The following is a 14,043-nucleotide window of genomic DNA, read 5'->3' on the forward strand; positions in this document are numbered from 1 at the left end:
TTCCATGAAACAAGTTTCAGAACTGACCACTAGGTGAAGAGTCAGGTAGTCAGGCAGAGGCTTGTAATATGGAAAGTCACCTCCAGAATTTTTCTGTCCTACACCATTAAAATGTGGAGAGAATACTAGTCATCACAGCAGAAGCAAAGGAGAAGCTTTAGCAAAACTTAACAAATTACATAATGTATATAGTTACACTGCTGTTATTTAACTTAATAGTTACTCTGATAGAGGAGTTACAACAGAGTCAGCTGCTGTTCCTCAGATCCTGAAAAGTACTTACTGCACGGGTTTGGTTTGGATCTCCTGCACAGGAACAACAAACCTGTAACTGGAAATTGACTGTATTTGTTGTATCTAAGTAGGGCAGTTGTGTTACTCTAGTTCTCTTTTGTGAAAGAAGATTGAGGGAACAAAACTACTGACCCATTTTTCAGGATGAAGCTCATCCTAGAGTCCTATTCAAAAGGCTTGCCTACAATACAATGTTACTCAAGCGAACAGCTCAACAGTACTCCTCCATGCGTTCCAACTGCATTTGAACTGCAGAACAGTTACTACACATAGCCCTACAGCAGTAAGTCCTTAGACACACAAACCCATTTTCAAGGGTTGCTGCCAATCCCCCAGAGAGAAGCTAAAAAGAACTCCATACACACACACAGTTTTATTTTAATAAATAAAGTTTTACAGGCTCAGGCGTTTTGTTTTTTTTTTAATCACATATACAGAACAGAGAAATGCCTGACCAAGTAACATGAATTAAACTACTAACCTTGGGAAGGAATGCATGCCCTCTGTGACAGAAAAGGGATTTCCCACCAGTAGCATAGTAATTTACTTCACAGACTAGACAATTTGAAAGGGATGTGGCCAAAGCAAAGAGAATGACCCTAAATGGACCACTTGTCTTTATAGAGCCACAACAGTGCAAGGAAAGCCAAGAGCCCCAAATGCCTCCATTTCCTAGTGTCACTTCTGGATGAATATGTATGTCTTCACATCCTTTTAGCAATACATTCTAACCACAAGGAGAGAGGCTAAGCACAGCAGGTATGCAAAATTATTCCATTGAAGAACAGACACTGGATGACACGGTAATGTTATATTTCAAGATTTTAAATTAGCAGATGCTTTTGCATCCCTTTCAGTATGGCAGTGGAACAGATCCCACCTTCTCTCATAGAGGTTTAGTCCAAAAACTTCCTGTTGGCATTAGCACCGAAGAGAGCCACTCTGATTTCTGGCATCATCTGTTGAGAAAGAGTACATCAGTTATATGCAACAGGCAATACAATCACTGTACACGTTCCTCATTGCAGGCACTGCAGGATGGCTAGGCTAGGCTTCAAAATTAACAAGTCAATTCATTTGAATTTTCTGAAGCCTTTACCTGATCACACGTTGCCTGCTACTCTAGAGACTTACAGGATGGCTTACAGGCATTGGCACAGGCTTCCCACGGAAGCAGTGGAATCACTGTTCCTGGAAGTGCTCAGAAAACTTGTAGACTAGGCCCTCAGCAAAAGGAAAGCCATGTTTGTTGTAGAGACACACAAACAGTAGGTAACTTGCTTCTTTCCATTCAAAAAGAACTTCTTCCTTGTCACCCACACTGAAATCTGATCTCACACACTATTGTGACACATTGAGATTTAATTACAAGACAAGACTAGTTAATTATATCTTGTTCACCTTGGCTGTTAAAGAAACTCACCTGCTGGGCTACAAGGTCCAGCCGACTTTCCAGGGTATTGGAAACCTTAATTCTACCATCACTGTTATAGACTTCAACTCCTCCAGCACTAGAGAGGGAAACAGAAAGTATCTGTGAAATCCATGGAGCATCTCAAAATCAGAATGTGGCAGAGATATTGTCCAAAATTGGCACTTATAGGCAAGTCAGATACGTGGTAAGATTTTTAATGTTTGAAAAACAATCTTTTTTTGACCATGTCTTAACAGGAACCATCACAAAGTGATTCAGTGAAGCAGCAGTGCAAAGCACCTTTGGAGTTATCAGAGACCACAGCTACATACAAGGGTCCACATTAGCATGATCTAAATGCAAGCAGACCTATGAAATTTGTCACTTCAGAACAGCTTCAGACTCTGTATTTTATTACTAGTAGACAGCTTTCAGATTTGGAAGTGAGGAAGAGTGCTAAAAGTATTGTTTGCTGGCCCATACATAAAGACTGCTAACTAGCAGAACATACAGGTTTGTGCCATGTTCTTTATCATACTACATGGAAATAGACCCTTGCAGACATAACAGACACAAACCCCATCAAGCGATTATTCTGCAGCACCTTATGGCTCAGTTTGTTTGCTTTCTCTTGAGACAGACAGCACAGCTACATCTGCATTCTCCCTCTTTAAAAGACCAGTGATTAAGTTTCTACACAGTTATTCTCTAATCCAGTACTGTGAACCAGGCTGGAGGTTGCACAAAACTTTTATTGACATTTTTGATTGAGACAGTGCTTGGCTGGAGGAAACTGCAGAGTCTGGGCTTGATTAACACAAAGAAGTGCCAAATTCCTCTAGAACAGCAACAGACACACTGTGAGGATATTCCATACGTAATTTTCTGAGGCTGTTCTAGTAGGAGCTGTGGCTTGAAAAGTTGCATGAACTTAGTGCTCTGTATAAAAGGCTCCCATTTTCCTTACATATCCTCTGGCAGGAAGTTGTCTTGGTCAATGTGAACATCCACATCCCTTTTTGTGGCATTTTTGTAGATGGGAATGCTCTTCTGTACAGCACTCTAGGATACAAGATAAATCTCCGATTAGCACTGACAAATGCTAGCACACTACTTGGGTTTGGCCACTCAATCATCTGTAGTAATAAAATTAAGGGACTGAGGCTTTTTTTTTTAATTAAGCAAATGTATTTCACTATGGCTTTTGAGCCATACCCAATTATTATTCTTAATGCTGTAGCATTGTCTAAAGTTTCGTAGGTAATATCCAAGCAAATGATCCCCAACTTGAAAAGCACACTTGTTCTCTTGCACTGTATGTGCAGCAGAAGTGCAGCAAGCCAAGCCTGTTTTCATGTCACACAGATACAATCTGAGCAGCAAGTATTTGCAGCCAGGATTCAGCCTTTGTGAGGAGGATACTGTCAAACTAGCCTAAGTGTCTTACCTTAACCATAGAGAGATCCTGTTTCCTGCACCGAACAACTAATCTGGACTCAAGCAGCTGGTAGAATCCCTGCACAAGATAACCATTACAGTATCAGAAAAATCAACATTTTAATTGTCTTAGAATTATTCAAAACCAAGAAAGGAATGAAGCTGATCAATTTGAAATCCAAAACCTAACAATACTAGCCTCTTTGCTTGCAAGTTTACTTCTTGTAGACATTCTGAGAAAACAGCACCAATACTGGGAAAGAGAGATTCTTTTAACAACTATGGATTATGTGTTTCTTTGTTGGCTTCATGTTTGGAACTCAAGCACAACTAAACATATGTATCATAGGACTGAGTTGCCCAGATAATGTACATAAGGATCATTGCTGTTAAGTAGACTGAGCATGTAGCCAAGCTGACATTCTCCTATGCAGCTCTTGGAGAAGACATGCAGTAGTTTCAAATGCCTGTTCTAAGAACTCCTGCTTTGCAATTCCTGTAGTATTACATGAGTATAGAAGGGGTTTAGTTCCAGCTAGAAGAAACCTGCAATGACCACCTAGTCCAACTGTGACTACTTGTGACCACAGATCCCTCACTGGATCAAATATGTGGCCAGCTTGCAAAAGTGACACAGGTTTGTTTGATGTACAGCAATACCAAACCTAAGTGTGACAAAGAACTGAAGTGGAAGCACAAGATCGTAGGAAACACTGTTAAGAAATGACATCAAACTGCGGACAGGAGAGCTCCCAGCTGGATTTTGAGTTTATAGCAACAGGACGAGTACATACCAGAGGGTGGCACCAGTGGCCGCACAATCGACCCTGGCAAATGCTCACAGGTTTTTTAGCAGTTAATTTCTCGGGCTCGAGGACAGTATACTAGGTAAGCAAAGCTTTGATTTCTGTCTGTATGTCTGACACAGGCGCATGCCATTCCACAGGAAATGTGTCAAAGCCAGGACTTATAAGTTGCAAATGCCAAAAAGATTTTAAAAGTGGCTAAATATTGACTTCTAGGTTTGGAGAAACAGCTTTTGCCAAAGTGCATCTGATTCAGTGACTTACTACAGAAGCTTAAAGTGTGCATCCTAAAAGTGCATGTTATAATGTATGTGTGCACATCTACAATTATTCTTATAATGGAACTGCTTCTTGCTATAGCAGGTTTTACACCTCAAAACAAGCTGCAACCTTATCTGTTCAGAATCCAAGATTCAAAGATATAGAAGTGATGTTTAAAACTCAAAGATCACCCAGCAACATTTGATCTAGATTCCACCACAACAGTTAACTTCCAGTGGGTTCTTTCTGAAGACAGACACCTATGAGGATGCGATCATCTATTTTTTTAGAATTTAAATATTTACCTGTAGAACTAGTCCGTCCAGCAGTGTCTGGTACCTGGCAGTATCCTTTACCACCTTGGCAAGTCTCTGCTTGGCCTCATTCAGCAATTCCTACATTCAAAGAAATCAGATCAGCAGAGCCCATCTGTTTGGCATTTGGTTTCATGCCTACCAACTTTCTGTACTCCTATTATAGCTATCACACCCTGCCAACACGTAAATGTACACTCCAGCTGGTGTTCATCCAAGCTAGACCTTCATCTCTGTGCATGGCACAATATCCTTTCCAAACAGTTCCCTTCTCCCTACACTGATCCAAACCCATTATAACCTGACAATAATTCCTTTTTCATTAAAAAGGAGAACTCGGTAGTAAAAGGATAATATTAATTCAGACAAACTAAATATGCTGTAAATCATTGCCTAATGTAAACTATTAAAATTATCCAAATAAGATTCTTTCTGCTTTGTGGTCAAGCAAGGAAATCTAATCTATGTTTTTATCAGGAAATATTCAGGTTAGCTTTTTTTTTTTTGAATTGTAAATAAATGCAAGTTAAAATTTAAAAGCAAGAGCTTATTTTTAATTTGCAGTAGCTGGTTTTGATTATTTTTATTCAGCAAATCAGTATCAGATGGGATTGAATTTTTAAGAAATTTGAGTCAACTCAAACACAACTCCTTGAAGTAAACCATCAGATAAAGATATTGTATGATTTGGTATATACCTTTCTTTACTGTCCTGCCTCAGTGTTTCAAAGAAGAGTGCATGTTAACACAATCAATGCTAGGATACAAGACTATCACAATTTAATGTCAAACCTAGAAACCTAGTTATACTGTCCACCCTAGAGTAAACAGCATTTCTGGAACTTCTCATCTCTCTTGTTCATGAAGAAGGCCAAAGATGTGATAAGGGAAAAAACAGCTAGCAGCATGTGACTTTAAATGTTTTAAAATGAGGAAGAGTGTTATGCATTACTCAGAAGCATGAGGTTGAGTCAGCAGATAAATGAGGAAGACTCATCTGCAAGGACTATCACAATAGAATTAGCTCTTCAGCCACCCACCTTCCTCCCATCTGTGAATACAATCTTAAGTTTGAAACCAGGTTTAAAGAATCAATAAACTAGTGACTTTCTTCTGCTAACTCCCTTTTTCATAGTAGCATTAACTTTTAACAGAAGCTGATTTTTTATTTTTTACTTCTACAGGTCTCAAAGCTTTTCTGATAGCTCAACAGCACCATCTAGCAGAGTATGGAACACTCAACTGTTTCTGAGACGGGGTAAGAGAGAACAGGAAAATTGCAAGCTGTATAATGAGCAGAATACACTACACCTGATGTAAGACAAACATAGTAAGCTTGAACTAAGACTACATGTAGTCTTACATGAAAATAATCTAAAGCAGATTAGCAAAGCTGGACTAAATCTTTAATAACTTTCCAGATCAGTTGGGAAAGCCATTTTTGTATGTTTTGTATGACATCACTCATTTACAAATCATATTTTTCTTTAGAGAATGGTTAAAAACATTTCCTATCAAATGGCAGAAACAAAAGCTCTGTTGTCTTTACTACAGAGGTACTCACTGTGATAAGGTCATCCCTTGCCTTGAGGACCTTCAGTCTTGCTTGATTCATCAGGTTGGACATCTGACTGCAAGTTGCAGATAAAGCTGAATCAATAAACCAGACTTTGACAGAAGAACTGCAACATTTAACTGTATACTTCACATTTAAAGTTAACAGTAGCACGTTTAACAACAAAGCCTGTTAACTTGTTTGAATTTGTTTCTGAACTTGCACAAATTACTTGCAGAACCCTGTCCTTCAGTAAAGGCCCACCAAAACTAAACCTGACATGACCATTTGTCCCAGAGTAACAGACCAGGGTAGACTTCTAGTCATTAACTACATAAAGAATTATGAAAGATTCTTTCACCACACTTACTAACAGTTATACTATTGTAGCTCACCTTTGATAATTTATCCTCAGGGAAACCAAGAAACATAATTAGAAATAAATATATTGGCTACAATTTGCCCATATGGCAGGGAAAAAGCACTTTGCATAAAATAAGCAATAAAATGAGAGCTCAGGCTCTGAAGTCAGCCATTTAACCTAAACAGCTTACATTTTCTTTTGCTGTTCAATTTGTTTCTCCTTCTTTTCATAATACTCCATGATTTTCAGCCTCTGTGTCTGAACAAGGCGACCCTTCTCAATGTTGAATTCTTCTTCTGCCTACAGGAAAAATTAAACAACTGAGTGGAAATTGATTCCATGGGCTGAAAAAGACAGAATCAAAATGAAACACCCATGCTTTCACAGCACGTTCATAGATAAACTGAGATGATACAATTTATGGTTCCATGTACAGAAAACATTTCAATCAGTACTCAAGTCAAAGGAAGTACAGGATGTGTTCTGCTGCACTAGAACCTTGCTAACTAATATACAGCTCATTTTATCATTTGATTGATGCACATTTCTTTGCAGTAGTGATTCCTCAGGAAAAAAATTACAAAATTTATGTATGTATATTGTTAAACAAAACTCATTTTATCTGAGCTTTAGCTCTGACTTGTTTCTGTAGAATTGATCTCTCTTCCAGCTACATGAGATTCTACCTAAAACAAGCAATCCAGCTATCAGTGTCCAGAAATTTCATGACTTTTAGCAAGTCCTACACGAGGAGAGTGACAGGATAGCTATCACCTTTTACAAAGCCTATTCAGGCAGCATGTGAAAAGAGATGACAAATTTTCCTATTTATACCTGAGAATCCAATCTCACCTTCTGATTTCTATTTGCATATCCCCAGGAATACCTGCTCTAGTACTGATTAAATATTTATATAGATTTAAATGTTTAAGGAAGATTAAATATTATCAGTAAAACATATGCTGAGTCCAATACCAACAAGGTATTTCAGTGCTGGTATAGCTCAGATTGTTACAGTTGTAAGGCACCATTAATCTTCCTTTATTAAACATCTGTATTCACCAGTTTAATGTTAAACTCAGTCTCCTGTGGCTTAACCTAAGTGAAGAATTCTGCAAGTAATTCAGCTCATGCCTTAAACATAAATTTATATGTTTCAGTTCCCCAGGATACCTCTAAATCACATCTAGAATTAAGTCTGTATGGGGCAACATAGGTTTAGGTATGAACCTGCTTACAGACAAACTTCCACCAACATAATTCAACCAGTTTGACTCATTTTTTATCATTTTGGTACATATATGAATGCTTGTGTAAGATTAGTGCTTTCATTTCCTACTTACATTTCTGCCTGACATGCTATGGAAGTCATAAAATTAAAATTAAACTTTCAGGTAACAGCTTGTTATGACAAACCTTAGCAGAATTCATCATTATGCAGAGAACCCCTTTAATCCTCAGCGATGTCAAGTTACATATAGGAGGTGGGGAAGGTGTTCCACTTAATCTAGTCTATTCATATTACCACTCAGCTCTCCAGATTGCTTAAAAATGAATGAGTGAACTTGCATATGAATAAATGTATATTTAAGAACCACTAAGAAAACTTTAGCTCCGACTTGTTTTCATTTGTCAAAAGCTGACAAATATTAACTTTATTTTGTAGCATCCTTTTTTTGCCATGTAATAACTAAATATGAAGTAAGCTGTAACTCACTGAAGCATTCTAGGACTGCTCTGACTGCAACTATCAAAACAGGATGCCAGATGCAGTTTTCCTTTTGCACTTACTGACAATGAACTCCCATTTTTACCTTTGCATCTATTTCTTCAGCCTTTTCATTGGCTTCCTGCTCAATGAAAGCCATCATATGCTTGATCTGTAACAACAGAGAGAAAAGAAAATATCCCCTGTTGGAAAGGATTTTGATGAGAGGAAGTGCACGCATTCCTTATTTGACAGGCCCCTTTATAAGCATTTACTAATTCATATAATGTTTTTCAACAAAATTAAATTGAGCATACAGGTAAGAGTCAATTCATTTTACCACAGATTACAAGAAAACTAAAATAATTCTACATAATGATGTTTCATTGGCTGTCATTAGAATGTACATTAGATATGCAACTATGCAAAAAGGATTCCAAAGAAAACCAAACCCCAAACGTAAATGTCTATAAATGTGAAGCTGAGTATTTTCAATCTTCACTAGTGAGAAAACTTCCTCCCTCTCTCAAGATTAGTGAAAAAAAAAACCACCATAATCCAAAAAACCCCACCTTCCTCACAGTGCAATTACTCTGTTTGTTAAGTCATTTACATGAAACATAGAAAATTAATGTTGAGTGCCTGCTCTACATCAGGCGTAGACGGTATCTGAATGAACCTAGGCCTTCCACAGCACATGACTGGTGAAGCAAAGGACTACTGGCCACACTGGTCAGATCTGCACAAGCAGAAGTTATGAAGCCACTCAAAATGGCTTCATAAAGTAGCTGCCTACTGTTTTGGAGAAGCTGCGGAGCAGCAACAGGTGGCCAAGATCACATCAAGAACATCACATATTCCTTTAGAGCCTGGTACGCACCAATACACTGTAATCAAAGACCCTTTTTAAAACCACCTCAAAACACTATAAAGCATAGGTCTGACGGCTGAAAGATACGGAAGGGAATTATACAAAGTTCTGATTATTTATCACATGCCTTTCTGTGATCAGACATAAATTTAGGTTCACATCTGGGGCAAGACAGTAAGGACTTGTGCCCAACCAAACTGTAACTTTAAACAGGCATAGCTCCTTCCAAGGGCAGATGGAGTGGACCATGTACTTGAGCAGACCACAAAAACCTAATGACTTTCTGCTTGCATTTACTGATGACACACATTTTGCAGACAATCTTGTCTGAATACACTTGCACAAAAGATTCTATTTACATAATCTCGTGTTAAAATGATATATTTTAAAGAACTAAGAAAGGCGTCAATATGAAAACTGGCCAATGTGCAGAACAACTCTATGTCATTATGGATGAAAAACCAGAAATGAACAGACAAGTGGCAGGTCTTAAGCATGTGCAGTGGAAGAAGTGAACAATAATATCTACATCCTCAAAATCAAATCAGCAATTTTTCTTTTCATTCCAGTTTGCAACACTTCCCAGTGCATGCCCACCTACAGTGCCACTGCCCTACCTTGCTCACCTGATTAGACAACTGGCTAAACCAAGCTTTAGCCCTACCAGCATTTCAGAAAGGACAGGAGACCCATACGAAATAAGGAAACTATTTTGCTGAATACTGTTGGAGGTAACGAAGAACTTCTGGACAGGAGCAGTAAGCCTTACATTACTGAGTCACTTCCTCCAGTTTGGTTTGGTTTCTGAATTTTAGAAATGTACTTTAAACAGTTCTGGGAGTTCAAGAAACATCCCCTGCATAATGAAGAGGAATAAGACGGAAGCAAGCTAACAAGGCATCCACTTCCCCCAGTCAGAGAAGACGGAACAGGGTTATTTCCTTCAAAAGCTCTTGTACTGAAATCCCTTAGAATTAAAAATCCCTATAGAATTAAAAGAGATCCTAAGTGAGACTTTCACATTTATAAATAGGATTAATTTTAACAACACTGACAAAAAATGTATTTTTAAATGGTAAATTAATTTTAAATGAAGTTAATAACTTTACCATAGTAGTATTTCCTACAGAAAGGAAGAGCGGATTTTTCCCATGAGTAGTACCATGACCATTCTTTCCATGGGAAGTTCCAGATGTTAGATTAACTATAGCCAAAAGCGACTAGCCAGGCTAGACAGAACAATCTATTAAACACCTTTGATAGAACAAAGCAGGCAAGTCTGTCAATGGGAAAAATTCTTCTCTAATTCATCTCTGACTCTTAATTAGTGATGATTTTCAAAGTGAAAATGACTGTAAACACCCTGGCACGTAGTTCAGAGCACCAGTTGGCAAGCTCATACCAGATGTGTATGCATGCAGAAATGTCATGCCATCAGCAGCATTCTCTTTTCCAGTTTACAGAATCACCCTAGACTCGGGAGTATAAAACAATAGGAGAGTTGCAGATGTGAAATGCTATAAGCATTGTCTGTTTAGTATATCAACAGATCCAGAACTAACCTCTGAAGTTCAGGCGTGATGTGGCTGAGCAAGACCCCTCCAACGTCAGCTTTATTTGTATTATCTCCATGGAATAACCATACAAGCTTTGCGGATAAAAGGTAACAGAATGTAACGTTACAGTTCCCCTTTTGGAGAGAGGCACCCTACTGATTTTACTTTCAATGTGATGCTTCCTTGCCAAGAGACTATGTTTACTGAATGAGAAAGTGAGACGCAAAGCACTTCTGATGCAAAGGACAAAGAGAACTTGGCTGATCTGCTCATCACCTGTAGGAAACTCCACAGACCAGTGCTGACTGGATCTGTGCAGTCTTTAACATGGCACACCATTTTCAACCCAGCTCAAAGCAGCTTTTTAGGCAAGGCCAGTGTTTACTGTCAACAAGGACAAAGTGTCCTGCCTCAGGAGGAAGTGTCCACAGTCACAGCTGTTAAGTCTCCACTGCAAGAGAAGCCCATATTGCACTACTCTGTTCAGGATGTAAAAGTGAAAAGCCATTTGAGAATGCTGAATAGCCTACCCTAATCTAAGTTACAGCTAATTAGATGTAATACAGCTGTAAGAAAAAAAAGAGATGGAAAGTCCTAAGAAAGCAACATCTAAAGAGACAGCAGTTATCAATGTATTTATCTGTCATAGAGTGCAATTAAACACTGTAGATGGCATGAAGGCTACTCATGATCCCTTTCATTGTAAACTGGCATAATGTATCACGAAAATGTTCCACCAAAGTTCCCCAATGGGTGGCAAATTAATCCTGCCAGGGAAAAATTCACTTTCTTCAGAGACTTCTCTTTCTCACTGAGATTCCCAGACAAGGTTTTTCCCCTTCACCACCCCCTGCAAGTGTTTCACCCGCAGAGCAGGAGACCCCATTCCACAACGAAAACGCAAACGGGCCGCAGCCCGTCCTGCTGTTGCAAGGTTCAGAGCTGTCACTACCCCACCCGCTCCGACTCTCTCCTTCCCTTACAGACTGCCCTTCAACCTTAACCCCACACCTAGCACGGCCTCAGGACAAGAAAGCCCCTGTCCAGCCCTCGGTGACCCCCTTCTCATTCTGGGTCGGCCCCGTCAGCTCCCCCAGGCCGGGCCGAGGGCAGTGTGGAGGAGACAGGCCTGGTCCCCGCTCCGGGCTGAGCCCACTGGCCTACCTGCTTCTGGACGTCGGCATCGCTAAGCGCCATGATGACGGCGGCGGTGACAGGACTCGAGCGAAGGCAGCTGAGGCCGTCGGCGACCGCGAGGGGAATCAAATCCGGTTCGGGTCACAGCCTGCGCGGCAGCCGCAGAGTCACAACACCCCGCCCACTTGCTCCTCCTGGCCAATAGAAACCTGAGCTCTGCTGGCGTCATGGGGTGCTATACTGCCGTCTAGTGGTGGGTACAGGTCTTGCTTTAGCGCCCCTCGTGAGGGGCGGAGCGGCGGGGTTCTGCCTCCCCTGCCCGGGACAGAGCCCGCCCGGGGGGCGGGGAGTCCTCGCCTCCCTCCCTCCCTCCCTCCCTTCCTCCTTCCCCTGGGGCAGAAGCTTCAGCTGCCCTCCGAAGCCGAGCTGGAGTGAGGCTGCAGGCTTTGTCCGGTTCTGTGCTGCACAGGCGGGAGCGAGCCTTCGAGTGGGGACACAGAGGCTGGGCAGTCGGAGTTCAGGGGTGCTGCGTGACTGGGGTGAAATAATCCTTCCCTTGTGTGTAGTGCTTTAAAGGTTTTGGTGGGAATGTTTTCGGTTTCAGACAGAGCTGAGCTCTTTCCCAGAAAGGCTGCAATGTGTTTAACTCGCCGTGGGGAGAAGCTAAATGTGGAGAGATACGTGCTTCTAAGGACTTAAAGTAGATTTCTTCTGGAAATACTTTGGCTTCCCCCTCACAGGGTGGTTTGATATCCCAAGGTCACTTATAGCTGTCAATTGTGTAAAGCTCTGAAATGCTGTTTATAAAATCTCACTGATTTTCCAGGTTTGGGCTGGCAGTGAGGAATTAAACTGTCTTTTCAACCCAAGATGCAATGCAGGGTACCATTAAGGGGCTCAAAGAGAAAAGCAGAAGGACACAGGAGAGAGGAGGCCTTGCAGCAGAGAGGCTGGAGGTCACTGGCTGTCAGGGAGGGACAGTGTAAGAGAGTCCTGTGATGGGCCCCTCAGGTTGGTTGTACTTTTATGATTAACAGCCATGGCAACAGCACTCTACTGCAGCAATACATGGTGGGGACTCAGAGCATTATTAGTATTACCCTTCTGTGATGTGCTGATTATTGAGGAGTTGTGTTACTGCTTCCATTTGGGTTCTTTTTTTATGGCAAAATTTGAAGTTATCTTCATAACCTATAATATTTATTCTAGCTGCCAGGAATTCCATTCTGCAGGTATATTTAGTGGGGGAAAAAAATAGAACTATTCCTTACAAAGCAGTGTCAAATGTGGTATTTGTCATATCCATGCTTCTTCTTGGCTTATTTCGAATTTGTTGATTTTTACTGAGCTTTTTTTTTTTTTAACTCTATGAAAAAGCTTTTTGTAAAATACAAATTAACTTTTTCTTTCCCCTGGTATTGCAATAATGTTACAATGCAGGTTATCAACTGTATTTATATTTTGTATCTTGGGACCACTTTACTCTTACCTAGGGCAGGAGCTAAATAATATTAAAACAACTGGAACTATCATACAATCATAGAATGATTTGGGTTGGAAGGGACCTTAAAGACCATCTAGTTCCAAGCCCCCCTGCCACGAGCAGGGATGCTTTCCAGTAGACCAGGTTACTCAAAGCAACGTCCAACCTGGCCTTGAACACTGCCAGGGATGGGGCAGCCTCAGCTTCTCTGAGCAGCCTGTTCAGCGTCTCGCCACCCCGAACATACTCCAGTTTGCTTCCTTTCGTGCAGCGCGGGTGCTCCATGACCCCCAAGCCCCAGGGGAAGCTATCTGCCACCCGCTCCTTTCCCTAAAACCAGCGAGCAGAACGGGACGGTGCTCGCACGAACCCTCCATTTGCGTTCCTCTTGTTGCAACCGGGTCGGTGCCGCCCTCCCCTCCGTGCTGGGGGTGGGAAATCACGTGGAGGGAGCGTCGTGCTGCCGCGCCATGACGTATGGCGCCACCCCCCTCCCCGCCGTTCGCTTTCTCCTCGCTCCCCGCCCCTCCATCATGGCGGCGGCAAATTAGGGCAGAGCTCGTATTGCCTCGCGCGCGCCAGCGCGCGCGCGCGCCCACCACCCGCGGCGGACCGACCCGGAGCAGCGCCGCTCCTCTCCCGGCCTGCCCAGCCCCCCCCCCCCTCCCTCCCTCCCCGTCCTGCTCCCCGCCCCGCCGCGCTCGCAGGTGAGGAAACGGGTGGGAGCGGGCGGGAGAGCCGCTTCTTTATTTCTTCATTTATGTGTCTATCTATCGATGTTCCTTATCTGTCTGTGTATTCAGGTATTTAATTCCCCCCGTGTTCCCGTTACCGCCCCGCCGG

The 14,043-nt window shown here is 41.6% G+C and overlaps 2 protein-coding genes across 3 annotated transcripts in view; one reads left to right on the top strand and one right to left on the bottom strand.

Annotated features, from left to right (window-relative positions):
• Positions 1-648: 648 nt before the first annotated feature.
• On the bottom strand, positions 649-11,892 carry ATP6V1E1 (ATPase H+ transporting V1 subunit E1). The gene is made up of 9 exons (XM_062616605.1): positions 11,745-11,892; positions 8,260-8,325; positions 6,636-6,745; positions 6,091-6,157; positions 4,518-4,607; positions 3,156-3,224; positions 2,676-2,770; positions 1,718-1,805; positions 649-1,253 (listed from the first exon to the last, which is right to left on the bottom strand). Exons 1-9 carry the CDS (start codon positions 11,775-11,777, stop codon positions 1,191-1,193), a joined length of 681 nt encoding a protein of 226 aa, XP_062472589.1. The 5' UTR covers positions 11,778-11,892; the 3' UTR covers positions 649-1,190.
• Positions 11,893-13,711: 1,819 nt separating this feature from the next.
• Positions 13,712-14,043, top strand: part of BCL2L13 (BCL2 like 13) — a 39,629-nt gene continuing 39,297 nt past the window's right edge. For both annotated transcript variants that reach the window (XR_009964375.1, XM_062616606.1), the window contains exon 1: positions 13,712-13,907. The gene's annotated coding sequence lies outside the window, so the exon portion shown is untranslated. The remainder of the gene's footprint in view (positions 13,908-14,043) is intronic.

The sequence above is a fragment of the Pezoporus occidentalis genome, unplaced genomic scaffold, assembly GCF_034315485.1.
Source record: "Pezoporus occidentalis ecotype Australia unplaced genomic scaffold, CSIRO_AGI_Poc_V1 ctg19, whole genome shotgun sequence".
In the NCBI taxonomy this organism is placed as follows: domain Eukaryota; kingdom Metazoa; phylum Chordata; class Aves; order Psittaciformes; family Psittacidae; genus Pezoporus; species Pezoporus occidentalis.

What these genes read in the sequence shown, in the direction of transcription:
- ATP6V1E1 (XM_062616605.1), bottom strand. Translation starts at nt 11,777, where the DNA reads ATGGCGCTTAGCGATGCCGACGTCCAGAAGCAG. An exon ending in CTGAAGAAATAGATGCAAAG is followed by an intron (nt 6,746 to 8,259) that starts GTAAAAATGGGA and finishes TTTTTCCTGTAG; the next exon opens with GCAGAAGAAGAATTCAACAT. An exon ending in ATTGAACAGCAAAAGAAAAT is followed by an intron (nt 6,158 to 6,635) that starts GTAAGCTGTTTA and finishes TGCAACTTGCAG; the next exon opens with TCAGATGTCCAACCTGATGA.